The sequence below is a fragment of the Rhinoderma darwinii genome, chromosome 7 (assembly GCF_050947455.1).
Source record: "Rhinoderma darwinii isolate aRhiDar2 chromosome 7, aRhiDar2.hap1, whole genome shotgun sequence".
Classification (NCBI taxonomy): domain Eukaryota; kingdom Metazoa; phylum Chordata; class Amphibia; order Anura; family Rhinodermatidae; genus Rhinoderma; species Rhinoderma darwinii.
In genome coordinates this window covers 41,689,248-41,710,746 of record NC_134693.1, presented here as the reverse complement: position 1 = coordinate 41,710,746, position 21,499 = coordinate 41,689,248, and the positions used below count along the sequence as shown (strand labels likewise).

Sequence of the window (21,499 nt, the reverse complement as noted above, 5' to 3'; positions counted from 1 at the left end):
TCAGCTTCTTACCATACATTCCTATCAATTCCCTCAATACGTTTTGCGTTTTTGTGTCGTGAAGGCATTGTCTGAAAACAAAAACATTTGTAAACAAAGTAAAATTAAATAAAAAAAATACTTAAAATGTATGCAAAAAAAGTATATATATATATATATATATATATATATATATACACACACATACACACAAAATAAGGGTATGTGCACACGTAGTGACCAAAAACGTCTGAAAATCCAGAGCTGTTTTCAAGGGAAAACAGACCCTGCTTTTCAGACGTTTTTTGTCCAACTCGCATTTTTCGCGGCGTTTTTTACGGCCGTTTTTGGAGCTGTTTTTATTGGAGTCTGAGAAAACAGCTCCAAAAACGTCCAAAGAAGTGTCCTGCACTTCTTTTGACGAGGCTGTATTTTTACGCATCGTCGTTTGACAGCTGTCAAACGACGACGCGTAAATAACAGGTCGTCTGCACAGTACGTCGGCAAACCCATTCAAATGAATGGGCAGATGTTTGCCGACGTATTGGAGCCGTATTTTCAGACGTAAAACGAGGCATAATACGCCTCGTTTACGTCTGAAAATAGGTCGTGTGAACCCAGCCTAACTGTATGGACATTTATTTAGCAATTCTGAATTTACATCCAAATTAATTTAGGTGACCACAACATATCCATAACTGGTCTTCTTGTAGAGATCAAGAGACGAGACGTAGCCTTGATGTGACTGCTCTGCGACGTGTGACATAATGGTCATAATAGGGTTGTCACAATACCATAATTTGGACTTCGATACCGATACTTCGTTAAGTATCGCGATACTAGATACCAAAACGATACTTTGCCAACAGTAATAAAAAAAAATAAAAAAAAAGTTCTTCCATTTTCTGATGTGAGGCGAGTGATGTGATGAATTTTGAACCCTCATGTGCCTCAGATTAATAGTAATTAACCCCATCATGTTCCTCAGTCATAATGGACAAAATTGGGTTAATGTGTGAGGTACATGATGAGGTTAATTAGGATTAATGTGAGGCACATGGAGGTTCAAAATTCATAATACCTCGTGCCTCACATTAATAAGTGAAAGAAAGACGTTTTTATTTTATTTTTTAAGTTTAAACATCATAAATGACGCTATAAATTTGTTATTACGGTCACGACGAAACCGAATGTGTATATTTTATGTATTGAGACTTTTATTTTAATGTTTTTTGTAAATAAATGTGTATTTCTTTTACTTTATTTTTTAACTTTAAAGGTTTATAAGCTCAACCTATTAAAGTTAATCATTTTTGCAAATACCTTGCTTTATGAAACTGATGTCGTTTTCGTGCTATCCGTCCTCCATGTCGCGGTCAGTCCCTCTTTGTTTATTGCTCGTTGTCTAGGGATCCGGCCACCGCTGTTTTCAGATAGCGGTGGCCGCGCATGCGCAATGATATCCTCTCCGTCCTTAGGAGAGGATTTAATTCTAATCGTGAATGCGTATTTCAGCGCATGCGCATTAGTTGCTGGCCCGGCCACCGCTCGTCTGGATATATCAGCGGTCGGCTCCAGGTACTGCATGTTGCAGCAAGCGGGGTGTAAACAGCTGATGAGGGGGGGGGGGTGGTGGTGGTGCCGCCACTAGAGTTATTACAGGTGAGGGGGAAGTGTTGCTGCAAGGGAGGGGGGGGTATACGATCGTTCTCCCGACGCCACTAGAACTACAGTATATAGCAACGTTGGGAGCGCGCACAGTGCAGAGCGGCTTGAGTGACATCAAGCCGCTCACGCCCTCTCTTATAAAAGATAACCAGCACTAGCCGAGTTATCAAGTTAGAAAAAAATGGTAGTTAGGGAAGGAATTTTTTTATTTTAACATGAATAGATTTAGAATTCAATTTCTGATTAGGAAAAAAAAAAAAAAAAAAAAAGACTCAACTTGGGAATAACCCTTTAATGTACTGGCATATATCTATATACCAGTTCATTAGCCTGTGTACTGATAGGCATGTCCTAACAACTGCCTGTGTACTAAGTATGCCCTAATAGGAACATGGTCAGACAGCCCTGGGGTTCTTCAACGGACCCTGGGCTATCTGCCGATATATGGCATGTCCAACGATGCATCACAGGGATTCCCTGTGACGCTATTAAAGAGCATCTCCCCTTCTCATTTTCTCCTTCAATGCTGTGGTCAGCTTTGATCATTCAAGGAAATAGCGGCAGAAATCAGAGGTATTACACAGCCGCAGTCCCGCTCTAACTACATTCATGTGTTACAATACTAAGCTGTGCGGACGCAAAGCCAAGTATCGAAATACATGAATTAACGGTATTGAACCGTTTGAGGGTGCACGGCAGTGCTAGGAAAATTGGCAGTCTGGGAGAAAAGTCTTGCCAGCCACCTTTAGAGAGATTTGGTAGATTGAACCTTAGAAAAAAATCACTCACAAAATGGTCTGATTATGAAGAAACGCACGAAAAATGAAACAAAGAAATATTATGAAACAAACCTTTAAAGGTGTATTCCAAACTTAAACATTTAAGCTTGCCCGGCTGTTTACATAGCTCCCATATGAAAAAAAAATGGAGAGCCGTGCACATGCGTGGCCACCTGCCACTCCATTCACTCTGCCTGGACGAGGTGGCAATCGGATGCCTCACTAGATAGGACGCGGTCAGGTTACCCCCGTTCAGGAGAGAGATGCAAGTCCCAGAGCTGGATCCGCATCTATCAGACATTTATAAAATATCTCGTGGTTATGCCATAGATGTTTAAGTTGGAAATATCCCTTTAAAATACATGTCTTTCTGTTAGGCTGGGTTCACACGACCATGTTACGTCCGTAATGTACGGAACGTATTTCGGCCGGAAGACCCGGACCGAACACAGTGCAGGGAGCCGGGCTCCTAGCATCATAGTGATGTACGACGCTAGGAGTCCCTGCCTCTGCGTGGAACTACTGTCCTGTACTGTAATCATTATTACAGTACGGGACAGTTGTCCTGCAGCGAGGCAGGGACTCCTAGCGTGTGAACCCAGCCTTAATGACACATATTTACAAAACACAAAAGGAAGATATAACTGAGTCACCAAAACATTCTGAGAAGATCAAACTCATTGGACAAGACAGTCATGGTTAGGAACCGTGGAGGGAGCGTCCAGAACACAAGACTGATGGATACAATCACAGAAACTATGTATGACCACATATTTCAGAAAACTGAAGACCCAAACAGAAGAAGACAGGACATTCACCAAGGAGTCCAACACAAAGGCTGACATAAGAAAGACCGGAGGATTATCAGGTAGGTTTGATAGAAGCTTCAACTATGAAACCAGTTTAGAAGTAAAGGTTGTTATGTATTAATGGGAGGCTGAAGACAAGATCCTTCCTACTAGGACATTGTTTTTCCTATAAGGAATGATGTTCGATCCCTCTTGAGAATTTAAAACTCTTGCATAAGCTCCCGGACTGGAGTAAACCTACAGGTATAAAGAGTGAAAGGGTTTTTAATTTTATTAAATATAAAAATGGAATGTGAGTTTTGTTATAAGTAAGGCCTAGTTTGGGACGTATACCTCCAACGAATACGCTGCAGCGTATCCCACTGTATTGGCATACAGTGGGTATGGCATACGTCACCTAGATTGAAACCTAAAAGGCATGTACCCGGGGAAGCTCCTGACATTGGTGGCATTCTGGCTGTGGACTCCAGACATCACCCGCACAGTGGCCCAATATTACCCGTGACTGCAGGAAGCAAAGTTACTGGAGCTCCCCCTAGGGTAGCTCGGCTTGGAGGTTTCCATCAGTGCCATAGACCTTGAAGGGAGTGGCAGGCCACATGCCCAACCTGTGCTCCATTATTAAACGCCTCTTAGCAGCAGGCTTGTGGCTGGGGGGATACACGGGATTCCCATTCTGGTCAATGGTGGGGATTCCACCAGTTGGAACTCCACCGATCTAACAGTTATCACCAGTGTATAGTGATGTCAGGAACGATACAGTGCCAGAGTCTTCCGGACAGATCACCTGTCTCCATACAGTTTGCATGTTGTCTGCAGCACATCCCGTTTAGACGGGGAGATGGGCTGCCGACAAGAAAATGTTTACCCGCCTAAAAGATCAGCTGAAAAACAAGTTTGCATGTTCGTCGGCTGATCGCTGCCATGTTTCCAAGAGGCAATGATCAGGAACAAGTGTTTACACGGGCAGATGATCAGCTGAATGAGCGTTCGTACAAAAGGGGTCTTTACACCATTCTATGGAATGGTATTTATTCCCTGACTAAACTTAATTCTTGGAAACTCGAATACTGTGATTTTCTTATCGCCAGCAACAAACATGACATACAGGGTGTTTTTAATATACAATGTTTTTCTTAAGTGTTCAGATTATTGCAGCCATCACTTAATTTCCTGATTCTCCTCTAGCATTTTCCTAAGTCAACAAGGCTTGGCAATTTTCTAGTTCATTGGAACAGATTATTAAGTGAAAAATGCTAATTTGGTCATGACAAGCGCGTGTTTGTGTATATTTAGATTAAAATAAACATCACATATTTGTTCTAATCAACAAATAGTACATTTCGTTTACTTCCCCACGGCACTCCTGTCAATGTTGGATTGGAGCAAATATTATTATTAGGTCAGAATAATGGAAAGAAATATACTTGAAAACAAAAATATCTCCAAGCAAGAGAAACAAATGTGAAATTTATGCTCATTGAGGATACATTTGTGTTTCCAGAAATAACCTCCCAGTATAAAGCGGCACCATCACAGCCAAAATCAATTCTGCAAAGAGTCCATTGGAATGTTAAAAGCAATACATACTCCTGTAGTTGAAAACCTGAGGAATTGAGAGGAATGAACGGTCTTCAGCAATTGAGAGCGATTCCCAAGATGGCAGACAGTACGAAAAGCAATCAACATGCCTACAGAACAGGTCAAGAGAGGCACATAGTTAGGGAAACCGTGAAGCAATTAAAAAACTGTGAATTCTAACCATTCTATTCACGTGACTAGTTTATACTAATTAGAACGCTTCATTTAAGCAACAGCAAAGTCAAAGCATTAGTTATGTGTCCCCATACCATATACAGAGTGGTAAAAACCAATATTGCTGGACTGAACTAATATGATTTCACAAGGTATGGAGGTTCTAAGAGTCTTTCATCACATTTTTGCCTCCCAAACTATTAATACCGATATATAGGGAAGGGCGATAGTCTTTCAAACATACCTATGTTGTCCAAGTCAGTCCATCGTGAACCATAAAATACTTCTTTTATTCCTCTGGGTGCCGTATGCAAATGAGCACTGAAGAGTCCTGCCATCCAAGAAGTGTCCTTTCTAAGCAGAATCCAAATAGAATGCAGGACACTTCCAGCATTAAAGGACTCTTCAGCGCTCATTTGCATATGGCATCCAGAGGAATACAACCATTTTTTTTTATGGTTCATGACAGGGTATGTTTGAAAAACTATCATCCTTCTGTGCAGGAGATTGACTGTAGTCTCATTCAAAAGAAAAAAAAAAGTGAGTGCTTCAACACTTACTCTTAACATTACCTTGTCACTTATCTAGTAAATTGTTGTGTATACAAGTATACGTATATATTAATTGATAACTGGACATGGTAAACATTGATAGACATAGTGGGTATACTTATTACACATTTACAAAAGAGACTGCTTATTTGCAGAGGTGGAACAGGCATTCCTGGGAATCATAGCAGCTTGGGACATCAGCTCTTGCCAAAGGTCAGAACAATATAGGCTTAAAAGGGTTGTCCAAGATTAGAAAAACATGGCTGCTAGTGCCACACCTGACCACAGGTTGTGGGTGGTATTGCAGCTCAGCCTCATGCATTTCAATGAAGTCAAGCTGCAATACCAGACACAACCCATGGACAGGAGGAAATTATTCTCCCTTGTCTGGACACGGAGGAACGTACAAATGTGCTCATCGATTCAAGTTAAAATTACATGTGACATCACAAATAAAACAGCATGTTACCAAGTGAACAGAACTTCAGTATCATGTGACATTACAACCATCAAATTGCAGTAAACCGTTCAAGTTACAATGACATGTGACATCACAGTAAACACGTGGCCTGTGCACATTGCTTTGGGGTTTTCAGGTGATGTCATGATCAATACTTCCAAGATAAGACCCATGATGTCATGACCAACTTGTCATATTACATTCTGGGAGTTGCATGGGGGTCGTCATCTAGTGATGCGATGACTTGCACCATGATACAATACCCGAGATGTAAGTTATGTCGCACAAAGATGTTATGTGACAACAGCAACAATGGGTGCTCATGTAAGGTAAAAGTGCACCAACTTCGGCTTGCTAATGTTCTAGCTTTGATTCCATGCTGCACCACTATAACAAGTTGTGTGCTAATCCCTAGTGTGCCAAAAGGTCTGCTTTAGTAAACTGATAAGATTGTATCCGCTGTGACACTCACCTATGGTCAGCAGGAGTCCTTAGCACAAATATTTTTTCGTTCATTTTTACAAAAGAAACGTGCTAAAAGCAGCACACGTGAACACAGCCAAGGTAGGTGAAACCCTGCTTCCCTGTCTGACCACAACACTGGGAGACTGGTGCATTGCCCCATTAATGCCCAACCTGTTTTTGTCCAAGCATCAACTGAAGTGGAGGTGGTCAATTCTGGGAGGAATCACACCACCCCTAAGCAGGGACCCCAGGCCTCCAATGTAAATTTCTAAATTTTAGGCCCTTCTACACGGGCCAATGATCGGGCAAACGAGCGTTGATATGAACGCTCGTTCTCAATCATTGCCCTGAGTAAACAGAGCACCATTCAATAATGATGGCATTCCAGTCCACAAGTTTTGAAGTAAAGCCATGTATGGCCTTGTTCACAGTCAAGATTTGCAACAGTTTTTGCATGGATTTTGATACAGGTTTTACCTCCCCATTGAATTCAATGAAGAAAACCTGCAACAGAAAAGCAGCGATTCCGCAGCATAAATTGACATGCTGCTGATCAAAAATTGAACTGCTGTGCGTTTTTTTTTTAAACGTTCTTTCGGTGGATTTTTGCCGTTTCGTGTGGATGAGATGTTCTTAAATCTCATCCACTCTGCTGCTACTGTATTATGCTGCGGATTTTGTACAATGAAATACGTTGCGGAAAATGTGCAGTATTCACGCTACATGTGAACCCGGCCTTATAGACTCAGTCTTTGAATGACAGTGCACATAATAATGTAAAAGGGGCCTTAGATCCAAAAATGTGTTGTGCCACGTTTGCATGATGACAATCCTATAAAGTGGTAATAAAAGGGACATGCTGAGCGGACTGCACACTTGGCAGTGTGTAATGACGGGAGGTAGCGCTATGAGACATTACAAGCAGCGATCCACTGACTGAGTTCAGTGCTCTCTGGTCGGTGCAGGATCAGGTTTCTCATCCACAGACAGCAGCGAGCTCAGTAGAACTAAATCACTGCTTCCCATCATTTCACGTATTTTGATGACTCCAGACTGCCATGACCTGCTGTTTTTATATAACTGACAGACCCCTCTAGCCCTAAGCTGGTGACTTTGGTCCAAGCAAAAATAAAACCGCAGGGTAGAAAAGCTTACCAGGTGAGCATATGACATTCTTGCTGCCGACGGCATAATAGTGACAGCAGGGCCAGCATTCAGCATGGCAGACTGGAAATACTATGCAGTGCGTTTGCTTGTTGATGTAGCTTGTTTTTTCCTCCTGCCACGCGGGCAGAGCTTAATTTCACAATTCTGGGCAAATCCAGAATCATGCTCACTTGAAACGGCGAATTAATCAAATTCATTTGATTAATCGCCCAGCCCTAGCGTATGGTGGAGTATAAACAATTTCTACATTTTGTTTCTTTTCAGATATCTGGAGAAATTTCAATCCTTTTGTCGAATTGGAGGCGCAAAACATCCTCCTGGGGATTCTAGGAAAACCCCTTTTCAGCGAGGACACAATCATGAGGAGGTTCATCAAAGCGACCAAGGCGCTGCTCATCACGGAGGTAATTTATCACTAGAAATAACTTTTTGACCATCTTTAGTTATAATTGGTGGCTATGTTCAACAGATGCAGGCAAGTATTACATCATTATACTCCTTTTGTTATTTTTCTCATCTTCCAGATTCTTGGTCACAGGGGAGAGTTCTGCATCCCTGCACCTTCAGCTTGGCAAATGTACTCTCTCCAGGAATGTGAGGAGCACACGTCGTGTGATCTGGCAGTGTTTGCCGCCCATTGCGATGTTCAGTGCAACCGAGGAAATTTGGGTGCAGGCTTTTAATCTGTGGCCAAGTTCCCCAACTGTATAGGGATCCCCAACAGTAACCACATACGCATGCAGCAGCAGCCACCACCTTTACAATCACACTAGATTAGCTACAAGTACTTTTCTCTTATCTGAATGGCAGTGGTTGATGTCAATTACAAGTATATTGCCATTAACATCAGCGCCTATGACGGTGATAGTTTTTCATTGACTCCACTGAAAAACCGCTCCAAAAACATCCGTAAAAAAAAACCTGACATCCTGCAGCCCAGCCTACAAGGATGACATTTCATCTCATGTGATCGTTGTAGCCTGTGATTGGCAGAAGCAGTCACTTGGGATGAAACGTCATACCTGGAGGCCGGGCTGGACGTAGATAGGTCTGGGTAAGTATTAGCTTTTTATGAGGTGGAATCGCAGCTTTTCCGCTGCAAAAAAAATATCACTATTTGCTATGAGTTGCAGGTCTTACCTCCCAGTGAATAAAATGGGGAAAACCTGCACCAGGAAAGCACAGAATCCAAAGCATAAAAATTGACATGCTGCAGTTTATAAAACTGCAGGTCAATTAACAGGTTCCCGACCGCTGGCCGTATTTATACGGCCAGCGGTCAGGGTCTCAAGTCCGCCGTATAGACTATTTACGGCGGCACTTCAGAGACTGTGCACGCGCGATCGCGTGCACACAGCTCTATGCCCTGCCTGTTGCTAACAGCCATGGGCACTGGGCAGAATGTCAGGGGTCAATCTTTTGGCCCCTGAACATGTGATCGCTGTGACAACCAATCACAGCGATCACATGCATTTCTGCATAGAAAACAGTGTGCACGCGATCGCGTGCACACAGCCCTGTGCCCACGCTGTTACCAACAGCTCTGGGCACTGGGCAGAGTATCAGGGACCAATCTGATGGTCCCTGAACATGTGGTCGCTGTGAAAACCTATCACAGCGACCACATTTGTTTTATTTTGACTTTTCTGGCAGTAAATCTCCTGCCTCTTTTCTTCTCCTCAAACATTGTTTCAGTTTGAGGAGAAGAGACTCGGGAGAATTGCTGCCAGAAGAATACAGTGAAAAAAAATACAGTTACACTAAAACATTCTCTGTATAGATAGATTTCTATCTATCTATACAATCTATCCATCCATCTATCTTTTTTTCTATCTACCTTTCTTTCTTTTATTCTATTAGAATAGGCAGGTAGGGAGTATATAATTATATATATATCCACATATATATAATATATATAGCAATAGCGGTTTATTTTTTTGTATATATATGTTAGTTTGTGTGTTTTATAAAAAAAAAAAAATTTGTTTAGTTAGTGTTAGTTACGTTATGGCGAGGAAGTTGTTTAGCGCCGAGGAGGCATACGCCATGCTGTGGTCTGAGTCGGAGACCGCATCAGAGATGGCGTCCGAGATGGAACCTGTTTTAGGTAGTGACGATGACAGCGTCACTTCAGGTTCATCTTCAAGGGACGTTGTCCCTGATGCAGTTGAAACTGCAGAACATGAAAGCGCAGGGCCAAGTAGCACTGTAGCACGGGACAGCCTGGTCCCTCCAGTCCAGGCTCTTGTATGGGCACCTGCCCCATCTTTTGGGCCTAGAATCCACGGATTTACGGCCACTCCTGGCATAACCGTGGACAATACAAATTTGGTCCAAATGGACTACTTACATTTATTTATAACGGACGACATCCTAAATCAGATTGTCCACGAAACAAATATATGCCACGCAATTTAAAAGGCAGAAACCTTCATCCACCCATGCCAGAGATTGGACGCCCACCAATTTGCAGGAATTAAAAAAAATTTTGGGGCTCACCCTAAATATGGGTATTGTCAAAAAGCCCTCCATTAGGTCTTACTGGTCAACAAGACCCGCCCAAGCCACCCCAGTATATTCTGCAGTAATGCCCAGGTCTCGTTAGGAGACAATGAGGTTCCTCCACTTCAATGACAACGCACAGGCCCCCCCAAGTACCGATGCAAACCGGGATCGGTTGTTCAAAATAAGACCGCTAATAAATTCCCTGAATAATTTATTTCTGCAACTCTACACCCCTGAGCAGAATGTAAGTGTGGACGAATCCCTCCTCAACTTTCATGGCAGACTTAGCTTTCGCCAATATCTACCTTCAAAAAGGGCAAGATATGGCGTTAAGCTCTACAAATTGTGTGAAAGCGGGTCAGGATATACCACCGCCTTCAGAATTTATGAAGGGCGGGACCGCACAATAAATGTTCCTGGATGCCCCCCTGATCTTTCCACCAGCAGTAAGATCGTGTGGGAGATAATGCAGCCTCTGCTTCACAAGGGGTACCACCTGTACTGTGATAATTTTTATTCCAGTGTGCCCCTGTTTAGGCATTTGCATGCTGCAAGGACTGGGGCATGTGGTACCATGCGCAAAAACAGAATTGGTTTTCCACAGCAATTAGTGGGGAAGCGCATGGTAAAGGGGGACTCCTGTGCTTTTGCATCTGAAGAATTGCTGGCGGTCAAGTTCAGGGATCGCAAAGATGTGTATGTACTAAGCCCGATTCATAACGCAGGAACAGTGGCAGTGAAGGAAAGGGGGGCAACACCGGACAAACACAAACCAGTGAGCGTGTCCGAATATAACAAGTACATGGGGGGGGGGAGGAGGATTTAAGTGACCAGGTTTTACATCCCTATTTAGTAAAACGCAAAACTAAAACCTGGTACAAAAAAGTCGGCATTTATTTGTTACAGGTGGCCATCCACAATTCATTTGTGCTCTACAAAAAAAAACAGAGGCAGAGACACATACCTGGATTTCCAGGAAAAAATTATTGAAGGCCTCATATTTGATGTTCAGGACACCAGAGAATGCCCCCAGTCTGAGGATGTCACGCGACTGACTGACACTTCAGTCGGATTCCCCCAACAGCAACCAGAAGCAACCCCCAGAAAAAGTGTCGCGTCTGCAGAAAAGACTGGCACCGCAAAGATTCCCGATATTTCTGTCCCTCATAACCAGGCATGTGCATTGAGCCATGTTTTAAAAAAATACCACACTGTTCTGAATTATTAGATTTTAGTTAATTTGTTGAAAATATATTTGCCCCTACATTACATTTTTATTTTTCCCCTGATTTTACTCCAAGGGTGAGGGAGGGAATGGGTGGGGGGTGAATGTCATGTTTGCATATTCTCTAAAGTTCATCTGCTGGATCGCACCATTTGCATAAACCTGCAATTTCTTATTTTAGAAAACCCAAAAAAATAAATTCCCATTATACCCCTAGATGAATATTTTGGGATTTCTGCTTCAAGAGCAGATATTTTGGACGTGTTATAGAAACTCTGTTGAGTTTTGTAAAACCAGCTTTGAAAAAAAGCGATTTGTGAAATAAGCTTCTTCTATCGTCCGCCCTCCTACATCTCTATGTGATAAATAAGACACACATTTGGTATCCCCATGCACAGGAGAAGTGGCAGAATGTGAAAGGAGATTCATTTTGGCCGTGGTCTATGCCGTGTGTGAAAAATGCTGGTATAAACTGACGCATATGCTAAAAAATTGCTAATTTTATTTTGATCCATCTTATTCAAGAAACTTTCAGAAGAAAACTGGTCTAAAAATATGATAAACCCCTTGAAGGAAACCTTGTGGGGTCTACTTGTGTGAATGAAGTCATTCATGGGGTGTTTCTAATCTTTCAGCAGCATTACACCCCCCAGAAAACAGTATGCGGCTATAAAATCAAGTGCAGAATTCCTGGACCGAAAAGGCCAAAAAGCCTCCTTTTATGCCAAGCCCTGGCACATGCCCGCACAGTGAATAAGGCACACATTTGGTATCCCCATGCACGGGAGAAGTGGAAGAATGTGAAAGGAGATTAATTTTGTCCGTGGTCCATACAGTGTGTGAAAAATGCTAGCATAAACTGACGCAATTGCTAAATTCTTGCATTTTTTTCCAATTTTGCCCACTTTAGAGAAAAAAATAAAAATGATATATACTGACAAATGCCACTAAAACAAAGCCCTATCTGTCCTTTAAAAAGAGTAAAATTCAAAGATGAACTTTATTCACCTGCAGAGTTATAGTCGTCTAAAGAAGCACATAGCAAAATTGTGAAATTTGCTCTGGTCATTTAGCTGTTAAACAGCCTAGTCCTTAACCGGTTAATGAACGGTTTCTCAGCGTATTTTTTACGCAGTGTGTGGATGAGATTTCTTCAAATCTCATCCACTCTGCCGCTGTATTACGCTGCGGATTTTCCGAAATAAAATAAGACATGGAAAATCCAGTGTTTACGCTACGCATGGCCATACCCTGAACAGTATCTACAGCACATCTGGGTCTGTGCACATTTAGAGGAGTCGTTTTTGGCCACGTGATAACTCTGCATCAAAAGTAGCAACTTGTCACGGTTTGTGACTTTTGCAGTTGAAACAGTTATTTATCAATTTTCACCTTTAAAACCCATGTTTTTGCCACGATTTTTGATGCGTTTAACACAGCGAAGTCATCTAAATGCACCCTTACTCCCCAGTTACCCCCTTCTCTTGCTCCCCATAGAATTGTATGGGCAGCAGTAACCTGATCTCAGTAAAGCTTAGAAACCATATCCTCTGCCTCAACAGATTCCATGAGTGAATAGTTAAGAAAACAGGAGTGAGAAGGAAAAAAGCCTGATATGTGACGGTATTTTTCTCTAACAAGATATTCGTTTTTTATATTCACTCGTACTATTTATTTATGAAAAGTAATTTATAAAATCGGGTTTGTGATTTGTAATAAAGCTGACATTTAAGAACAAGAGGCCATCAGTTTGTTTTCGAATTTTTTTTATTTATTTGACCGTAATGTATATATGGAAATTTGACCTGGCTTTTTGTTTGTTTTTTAAGCTTTTATATGCAACTGGGAATGTAAATAATTCAAACTGTTTTGTTTTTATTTCTACTTTTGAGTTATGGCAAATTAATAGAATCTGTCTGGGTGGAGTCGGACACAACCCCAGACCTTCTAAATAAAGGAGCATCACTCAAGACCGTGACCAAATGGAGGATCGTTCATAAGATATCAGAGTTCTGGCAGGGAGTCTACAGAGTTAAAGACCATCAGCGCAGCATAGGCTATAAATCTATTCCAGGCGTCTGAATGCATCTTGCAACAGTGACCGCACATCCGAAAAATTGCTTGAAAAATTGCTTTCGTCGCCACAAGCAGCCCTCCGGATAAGGGACACTTTCACTTTCTACCTCCAACTGCCTGTCTGCTGTGCGGATGGTTCTCTGACCTCGTGTGCAGGTTCTAGCTGTGCGGGTCAGAGGGCGGGACACACTGCTGGGATGGCCTCATCTCCTTGTTCCCCCTCCAGGGCTACTGCTGTTGGTGGAGAAGTGGGTTTCCGCTCTGCTGCTTTCTCCTGCTCTAGGGGCTATTTCCAGGCTCATCATAATTGCCTTCAGATCTATAGAAAAAATAAAAATAAAATATGTAGCTCTTTTTCTTCCGTAGATCCAAAGCATTACATGCTTACACACGGAGGCCCTTGTTGGACATGAGAAACAGCAGCTACTTTTAGTACACACACACCACTTCAGGTGATAGGAGGGAGATGACCCACTCATTTCTAGGCACTGTAGAGTACGATTCCCACAGAGTCTTCCACTTGGTCCTGATGTCCTTTTCTAGAGTGAAAAACAAAAACCATGTGAAAGCTCTTCATCAGTGTGGCACCACGACAGATTTAGTGGTTGCCAACATTTAATTGTCTTGTGAGTGCCTATGAAGAGACAAAACAACCATCCCACACAAACACAGTACATGATAAATACAGGCCCGTGGCTGCAAGGTACAGTGGCATTCACAGCTGTTCAAAATAGCAATATCTACTGAACTTCATGTTGTCGACAGGCAACATTGATCCGTTTCTACAGCAAAATACTCACCGATAACCCAAACTGACAGCCCGTACCAATTCGGGTACAGTCTGGCAGACCTGATGCCCCGCTTCTGACGTTGACTGCAATCAGTATAAGGCCTTATTCACACGAAAGTTTTATACGGCCGCGCTACGCGCGCGATTTTAACGCTCGTCGAACGGTCCTATGTTAATGAATGGGGCCATTCAGATTGTCAGCGGATTGTGCGCTGCGTGAAACGCACGACTTGTCCTATATTTGCCCGTGTTTCGCGCAGCACGCACCCATTGAAGTCAAAGGGTGCGTGCAAACCGCATGCAAACATAAAACCAGAGTGTCATAATAATGCCGGTTCCGCGAAAATCACAGTCACGCATGATATGCTGATGACACAGACCTTTCGCGCGCGCAAAAGGCAGCATTTTTTTGCACGCGCAAAACTGACGTCCGTGTGAATAAGGCCTAACTAGTACAGATCTATGCGGCCTCCACCTGAAAAAAAAAACAAAAAACATTTTAAATACATTTTTGGGAGACTTTACCCTTTACATTACTTGATTTGCTACTCTATACTTTTGGGTCTAGGTGTGCGTGCGCTATCACTGATAAAGCATGCACTTTCAGAAGACCTCTACAAGCAGCAAAAAATATAAACGCTTCTAAAATCATCAGTATTTGAAAAGTAACTTTTCTGGCTCTATATTTTTACATTTACCTTGGAGATCGTGGCGCCTATGTCCAAATCTATCCCTCAGTAGGCCACGGTGGGGCATGATTCCTCACTCCTTCAGCACTAGTAGAAAACGCCTCTTCCTGTTGCACCCTTGAGCTGGTTTGCAGTTCCTGCCTTTAGAATCGCCGTGGCTCCTGATGCAAATCTGCAGGTTTTTGGCACAACTGTGGATTGTGCGCACATTTTAGAGGCTCCATTAACATCAACGTAGATAATCCGTAAGAAGAATGAACATGCTGTGAATTTTTCTTCCGTGGCTCCTACAAAAATCCACGCAGATGTTTTCAGAAGCATGTGAATAGGGTTACAAAAACTCCATTCAATTAGATTAGAGTCCGATTGTGAGCAGATTTTGACACGGAATCGATGCCGAAATCCTCAGATTGTGAACATCTGTCAGGAATATAAGAAAGCGCCCAGATCCTGACCATGACTCCTGAGCGGTCTGCTTAAAGTAGCTGCACAGTGAGGGTATGTTCACACGGGCTATTTCCAGCCGTTATTCGGGTCGTAAACCGCCCGAAAAATCGGAAGCAGAATGCCTCCAAACATCAGCCCATTGATTTCAATGGGAAAAACTGCATTCTATCCCGACGGGGCGTTTTTTATGCGGCCGTTTTGAAAGATTTCTGCGAAAAAGTGCATGTCACTTCTTCAGTCATTTTTCATAGACTATAGAAAAACAGCTCCAAAAACTGCCGTTAAAAACGAGACTTTGAAAATAGAGCTGTTTTCAAGGGAATACAGCTCATTTTCAGACGTTTTTTATTTTGTGTGTGCACATACCCTAACATTTCTGAAGTTCACAGATGCCTTTAGTTTAAAAAAGGGCTATGTTCACACCGATAAAAAGCGTAAATGAGTCTTACGAATGACTAGAAAGACCGACTTCAGGTCCACAGGGCAGACACTAACATTCGGTCAGATCGGGTGTCATGTGACTGAACGGAGGCTAGAACTACAAGCTAAAGCCATAGGCAAATTTCTTAACTACAGTATTGTTTATGCCACCTCAATTACAACCTGGGGGGCTAAGGATTACTAGGAGTGCTTCTTTAAGGCTGGATTCACACGAGCATGTAACATCCGTAATGGACGGAACGTATTTCGGCCGCAAGTCCCAGACCAAACACACTGCAGGGAGCCGGGCTCCTAGCATCATAGTTCTGTACGACGCTAGGAGTCCCTGCCTCTCCGTGGAACTACTGTCCCGTGCTGAAAATATGATTACAGTACGGGACAGTTGTCCCGCAACGAGGCAGGGACTCCTAGCGTCGTACACAACTATGATGCTAGGAGCCCGGCTCCCTGAAGTGTGTTCAGTCCGGGACTTGCGGCCGAAATACGTTCCGTCCATTACGGATGTTACATGCTCGTGTGAACCCAGCCTAAGGGTATGTTCACACGCACTATTTACGGACGTAATTCAGGCGTTTTACGCCTGGAATTTCGGCCAAAAATACTGCTTGAAAGCGCCGGCAAACATTTGACCATTAATCTGAATGGGTTTTACGATGTTCTGTGCAGACGGTCATTTTTTTACGCGTCGCTGTCAAAAGACGGCGCGTAAAAAAGACGCCTGCGTCAAAGAAGTGCCTGTCACTTCTTGGGACGGAATTGGAGCCGTTTTCCATTGATAAACAGCTCCAATTACGTCCGTAATGGACTCTGCGAAAAACACCTGCACTTGCCTTTACGTCTGAAATTCAGGAGCGGTTTTCGCCTGAAAACAGCTCCGTAATTTCAGCCGTAACGGACGTGCACGTGTGAACATACTCTTAGGGTATAGGGGGTTACTTAAATATCAATTCTCAACTGTATTCTAAGTAGGGAACATACAAATCTAGTAATGGTAACTGTAGAAGATCATAAACGTACCAGCTAATACATTACGGCTAAAGGGGCATAGGTGGGCGGCATCAATTGTAGGAACTAGAGCAGACAGTAGTGCGGCTACACAGTCCATGCCCCAAAATAATGGTGGCTATTCTTCCCGATGTGTATTTCTAAATTAGTGCGAACATGCACAGTATTCACCCACAGCTGATTTATACTCCGTCCCGCCCTGGTGCACACTGGCTTGTTTCTTAGGGTATCTATGCCTAAACCCCCCCTTGAACTAAAAGAAATAAAAACCCTAAACAAACATCATCACTGCAGTGCAGACTGAGCGTTACATGAAAACAACGGCACAGGCTAAAGAACCCACTAACTACAGAGGGGCGTGGCACAGCTACTGCAGCACCTCTTGACGAACACTGAAAAACAAAGGACTGCACTGATTTTTACACAAGCACTTACTGACTGACTGCGTCCTTCTACTTGAATGAACTTCACAAGCATGGACGGAAAGGGCGGGCTGCTCGTGACCCCAACTTATAGCACAGCCGATAATAGACGGATGGAATAATTGATGGACAGCTGCACCAATAGCAAAGCTCATCACTAAGTACCTCCCCTTCCAGCTGTAGAAGCTCGTTCTCTCATGTAATAGGTGAATGCGTGTTGAGTGACAGCATGAGGAGCCAATGAAATGACGAGCTAGGATCACAGCGGGAATCTATTGGCTGGTGTGTGTAGCAATACGCTGCATCTGTGAAGGAGTAGGAAGAAGCTGCTGACAGAGGCCACAGGCAGATGGGATAGGTGAGAGCTGAGCCATGTAAGTGAAAGCTTCGAGGTGTGTCTTTCTGTCATTACTGTAAACACACCGTGCTGTGCCTCCCAGCTAATGATATAGGAGCCGGGTGCCAGTATATAGGTTACAGGGGGTGGTGATGATAGATGCGGGGGTGTAGAATGTCGTCTTTGTTTATCAACTATGAGTTATAGTCAGGATATATATGTGGTCAACCTTCTGTAACCGATTATCAAGTGTGTATGTGAGTCCAACATTAACATATTATTTAGTGATTGAGACTTAACAGATAATGAGCCCATTGGACCTGATGTAAAATAGTGCAAAGATACATGGAGCTGCAGAAACCAATCAAGTTCCAGCTTACATTTTTCCAGTATAGGTTAGAAAATGAAAGAAGTGATCTGATTGGTTGCTATGGCAAGCATTTCTACTTTGCATTTTTGTTACATTCTATTTGTATGATTTTGATATTACAACATTTCTGAAATTTGCCGTAAATTATGGCCCGTTGCATGCACTGTTTTTATACTGTGACAGGAACGTTGATAAATAGATTGCATTGAAGAGCATTTCCACATAAAATCATTGAGATGACCTATACTGCGAAAGTACTGACCAATGTGGCTGCCAGTTCGGGACACAGCTTTCTTAGAGTTCTGGATAGCCATATCTATGCATCACTACGTAGATTGGTTATTTAGGAAAGCCCCTATGTAATGCTGGCCATGTTTTAATTATTTCTAACTATACTAGAAGCATTAAAGTGTCCCTCCAATTCCGATGTCCGAGGCAGCCGTACGTGATTACAATAGAAAACGTGTACAATACTCTCTTGGCGTCTTATGGTTACCTTCGCAAGTGCACCGTCCAGCGTGCGCTCACGCCACTTCACGGCCAATGTCAAATCGGGTTGTAGATCAGAATTGGAGTGGTCCATGTCATCAATATTAAAGGAAATCTGTCAATTTATACACATATGGACGTCATTGAGGGTGGTCTCACATTCTATGGCCACATTGTAATACTACATATCCCCTGCAGCGGCCACTTCAGAGAAAATTTATAGCCAGATAAAGGCCCCCTTGTAAAATCAGCTGTTTGCTGGGAGTTTAGGCAGGCCAAAACACAGCGGTCAGCTGATTGCGGTTGCTTTCATAATAAAGGTGTTTACTGTGATAAGACAGCCCCTTTAACACAGGTTTTCTTTGAAATTTGGAAAACCCTTTAAATACATATTACGTGTTTGTTGGCTGATCCCGCCAATTTCTATGGGGTCCACCCACAGCCTAATGTCTGAGGATGTCTTGTATTTTAACCCCTCTAATCCTTTTGCTTTCCCAGGAAATGCAGAATTCAAGAAAATCTGTTTATCTTCCTCCATAAGAATAGTGTGCAATAGTGTTTTTTTAACCCCTTGATGACATTTTGCGGCTAAAGCATTGCATCTAGGGTGTTGTGCCGCAGTGACCACCAGCGGGCAATGGCTCTGACTGACCGGAACCACATTGCAGCAACACTCTGGATCGGCGGAAACTCTAATCCCAGCTGTCCAACCCTTGTAATTCCAAGGTCAATAGCTATCACTGGTATCACAGAGTCGGGGGGGGGGGGGGGGGGGGTTTGCTTATAAATACTGATGCAAAATACTGCCGTGTGAAAATGGCCCTTAAAGGCTCTGTACACCTTTTGTTATCATTTTTGTATTTTAATAAAAGTGTCTATCAGTGTGATTGGTGCAACTTTCAAAATACTTTTTATTCAAATACATTTTTAAATATAGCTGCTGTGTAGTCTGTATACAGAGCAGTTGTATCGTGCGCTAAGACCTGAATCCGTCAGGGCCGCGGGACTGACCGGTCGATCCACCTGTAATCGATCACATCTAAGTTATGACTTAGATGTGATCAATAGCATCTCGATCCTGCGTGTCCGACACCCCGGACCCTCTGACACTGAACCCGTCAGTCCCGCGGACCTGACAGATACAGGTTTCAGCATTAGATACAGCTGCTCTGTATACAGGATACAAAGCAGCTGTATCTGAAAAAGTAAAAAATACGTTTTTAATAAAACTTTAAAAATAGAAAGTTGCACCAATCACAGATTTTTTTTTTTTATTTTCATTCCCCAGCAATCAGCACCTTTTTAGTTTCAGCCGCCTATATGCTATTTTATGAATAAATTGACAACTGGGCAGTGATAAAGTGCATAAAGAGGAGTCCTGGGAGCACACAGATCATGTCCTCCCAGCATCCTCCTCTTCCCATGTAACAGTTGGAGCTCCGTGATGATTTTGTGGCATCACAGGTTTCCATGGCAACGGCCCAAACGGCCCAAATGCAGGAAGGATGCTTCCGTACCCAGCACTAAATACAACGCTCACTTCTCTCTGTGTTTAGTGGTTTTTGTGAGCAGGAGCCGATCATTTCCGCTCGGTCACCTCAGGAGAGTCGAGTGTGAGCCCGATCTCTTCAATGGCAGAGCACTATACAGCACGACCTGCCTTTAAAGTTAGGACGGGAGACCAAAGGTGGTTTTACACCGGCAGATATTCACCCATGTTTACAACCCTTAGGGTATGTGCACACACACTAATTACGTCCGTAATTGACGGACGTATTTCGGCCGCAAGTCCCGGACCGAACACAGTGAAGGGAGCCGGGCTCCTAGCATCATAGTTATATACGATGCTAGGAGTCCCTGCCTCTCTGCAGGACAACTGTCCCGTACTGTAATCATGTTTTCAGTACGGGACGGTAGTTCCACGGAGAGGCAGGGACTCCTAGCATCGTACATAACTATGATGCTAGGAGCCCGGCTCCCTTCACTGTGTTCGGTCCACTACTTGCGGCCGAAATACGTCCGTCAATTACGGACGTAATTAGTGTGTGTGCACATACCCTTAAACAAGCGCTGATTGACAACACAGCTTGTTGATCGGCGCTCGTTGCACCCTTTAAAAAGAGCGATGATTGTCTAGTATGGGGATGAATAAACGTTACTGCGATCGCTTGTCCCCATCCATTTGCATCATGTCGGCAGCACAGTCCCCTGTTCATACAAGAAGATGTGCGGCCAACTAGCGACCATTTTTTTGACTGCATAAACGTTTGCTCGTTTATTGGCTGATCATTGGCTGAGCGTTCATATCATCACTTGTCTAAAAGGGTCTTTACCCCCAACTCCACGGGGCTTAGACGGCAAGGGCATATATCTGCAAATAAGCGGTGGGAAGGGGTTAAAGAATTGTTACTGCCCACAGGGGACACACACTGTTTCAACCTGGATTGGTTTCTTCTAAAGTAATCTACATGCTGTAGCTGTTAATTTGCAGTTGTCAACGGAGGAGGACACAACACAGGAATATGGTGCAGGAAAGGCCCTGTTCACATTACGTTTGTGATTTTATATTTCGCGTGTATGCCAGGAAAGCTCCCGACATGCACGCTAATGTGTTCATAGGGCTTTTTTTTTTTTATAACATGGAAGCCTATGAGTAACTTATACAACTGTATGCCATAAATCAGAAGCGTCCGTTAAACGTGTATGTCATGATATTGGAAATCGCTTTTCATGCCATAATAGTCTATGGGTAACGGATGCCTGTGACAGACGCTTAACAGTGGCAACCGTCATTATTACGGGATCCATTTAATGTATACGTCATGAGAGTTCATGACTGTATTAAAGGCTATTTACACTTTTATATTATAGGCAATTTTTTTTTAAAGAAGTCAAAGTTTTCATTGATTTTAAACAACATTTGAGTTGGTATTTATTAAAATAATATTTTAACTGTTTGAAATACAACTTCTATTTATCCTGTTGACATAGAAGCTGTGTCTTGCCGTCAAAGCCGAATCTGTCAGGTCAACAGGACTGACTGCTCCGGTGAACACTGGTTTTGCGAGTC

At 43.0% G+C, this 21,499-nt stretch overlaps 2 protein-coding genes across 9 annotated transcripts in view; one reads left to right on the top strand and one right to left on the bottom strand.

Moving 5' to 3' along the window:
• The window catches only part of KYAT3 (kynurenine aminotransferase 3), a 38,235-nt gene extending 20,920 nt beyond the window's left edge, over nt 1-17,315 (bottom strand). For 2 of the 6 annotated variants that reach the window (XM_075833250.1, XM_075833256.1), the window contains exons 1-3: nt 17,247-17,306; nt 4,826-4,926; nt 13-71 (exon numbers count right to left, since the gene is read on the bottom strand). In XM_075833250.1, the coding sequence (XP_075689365.1) occupies nt 13-71; nt 4,826-4,924 (158 nt within the window). In that variant the 5' untranslated portion in view covers nt 4,925-4,926; nt 17,247-17,306. Of the gene's footprint in view, nt 1-12; nt 72-4,825; nt 4,927-13,584; nt 13,979-14,239; nt 14,517-14,927; nt 15,206-17,246 lie in introns of those variants that run through there. The other 4 variants (XM_075833251.1, XM_075833252.1, XM_075833254.1 and 1 more) reach the window with 4 other exon arrangements.
• Nucleotides 17,316-17,505: 190 nt separating this feature from the next.
• The window catches only part of LRRC8B (leucine rich repeat containing 8 VRAC subunit B), a 29,651-nt gene continuing 25,657 nt past the window's right edge, over nt 17,506-21,499 (top strand). Inside the window, exon 1 of one of the 3 annotated variants that reach the window (XM_075833247.1) lies at nt 17,506-17,591. The gene's annotated coding sequence lies outside the window, so the exon portion shown is untranslated. Of the gene's footprint in view, nt 17,626-21,499 lie in introns of all 3 variants that reach the window. The other 2 variants (XM_075833246.1, XM_075833248.1) reach the window with 2 other exon arrangements.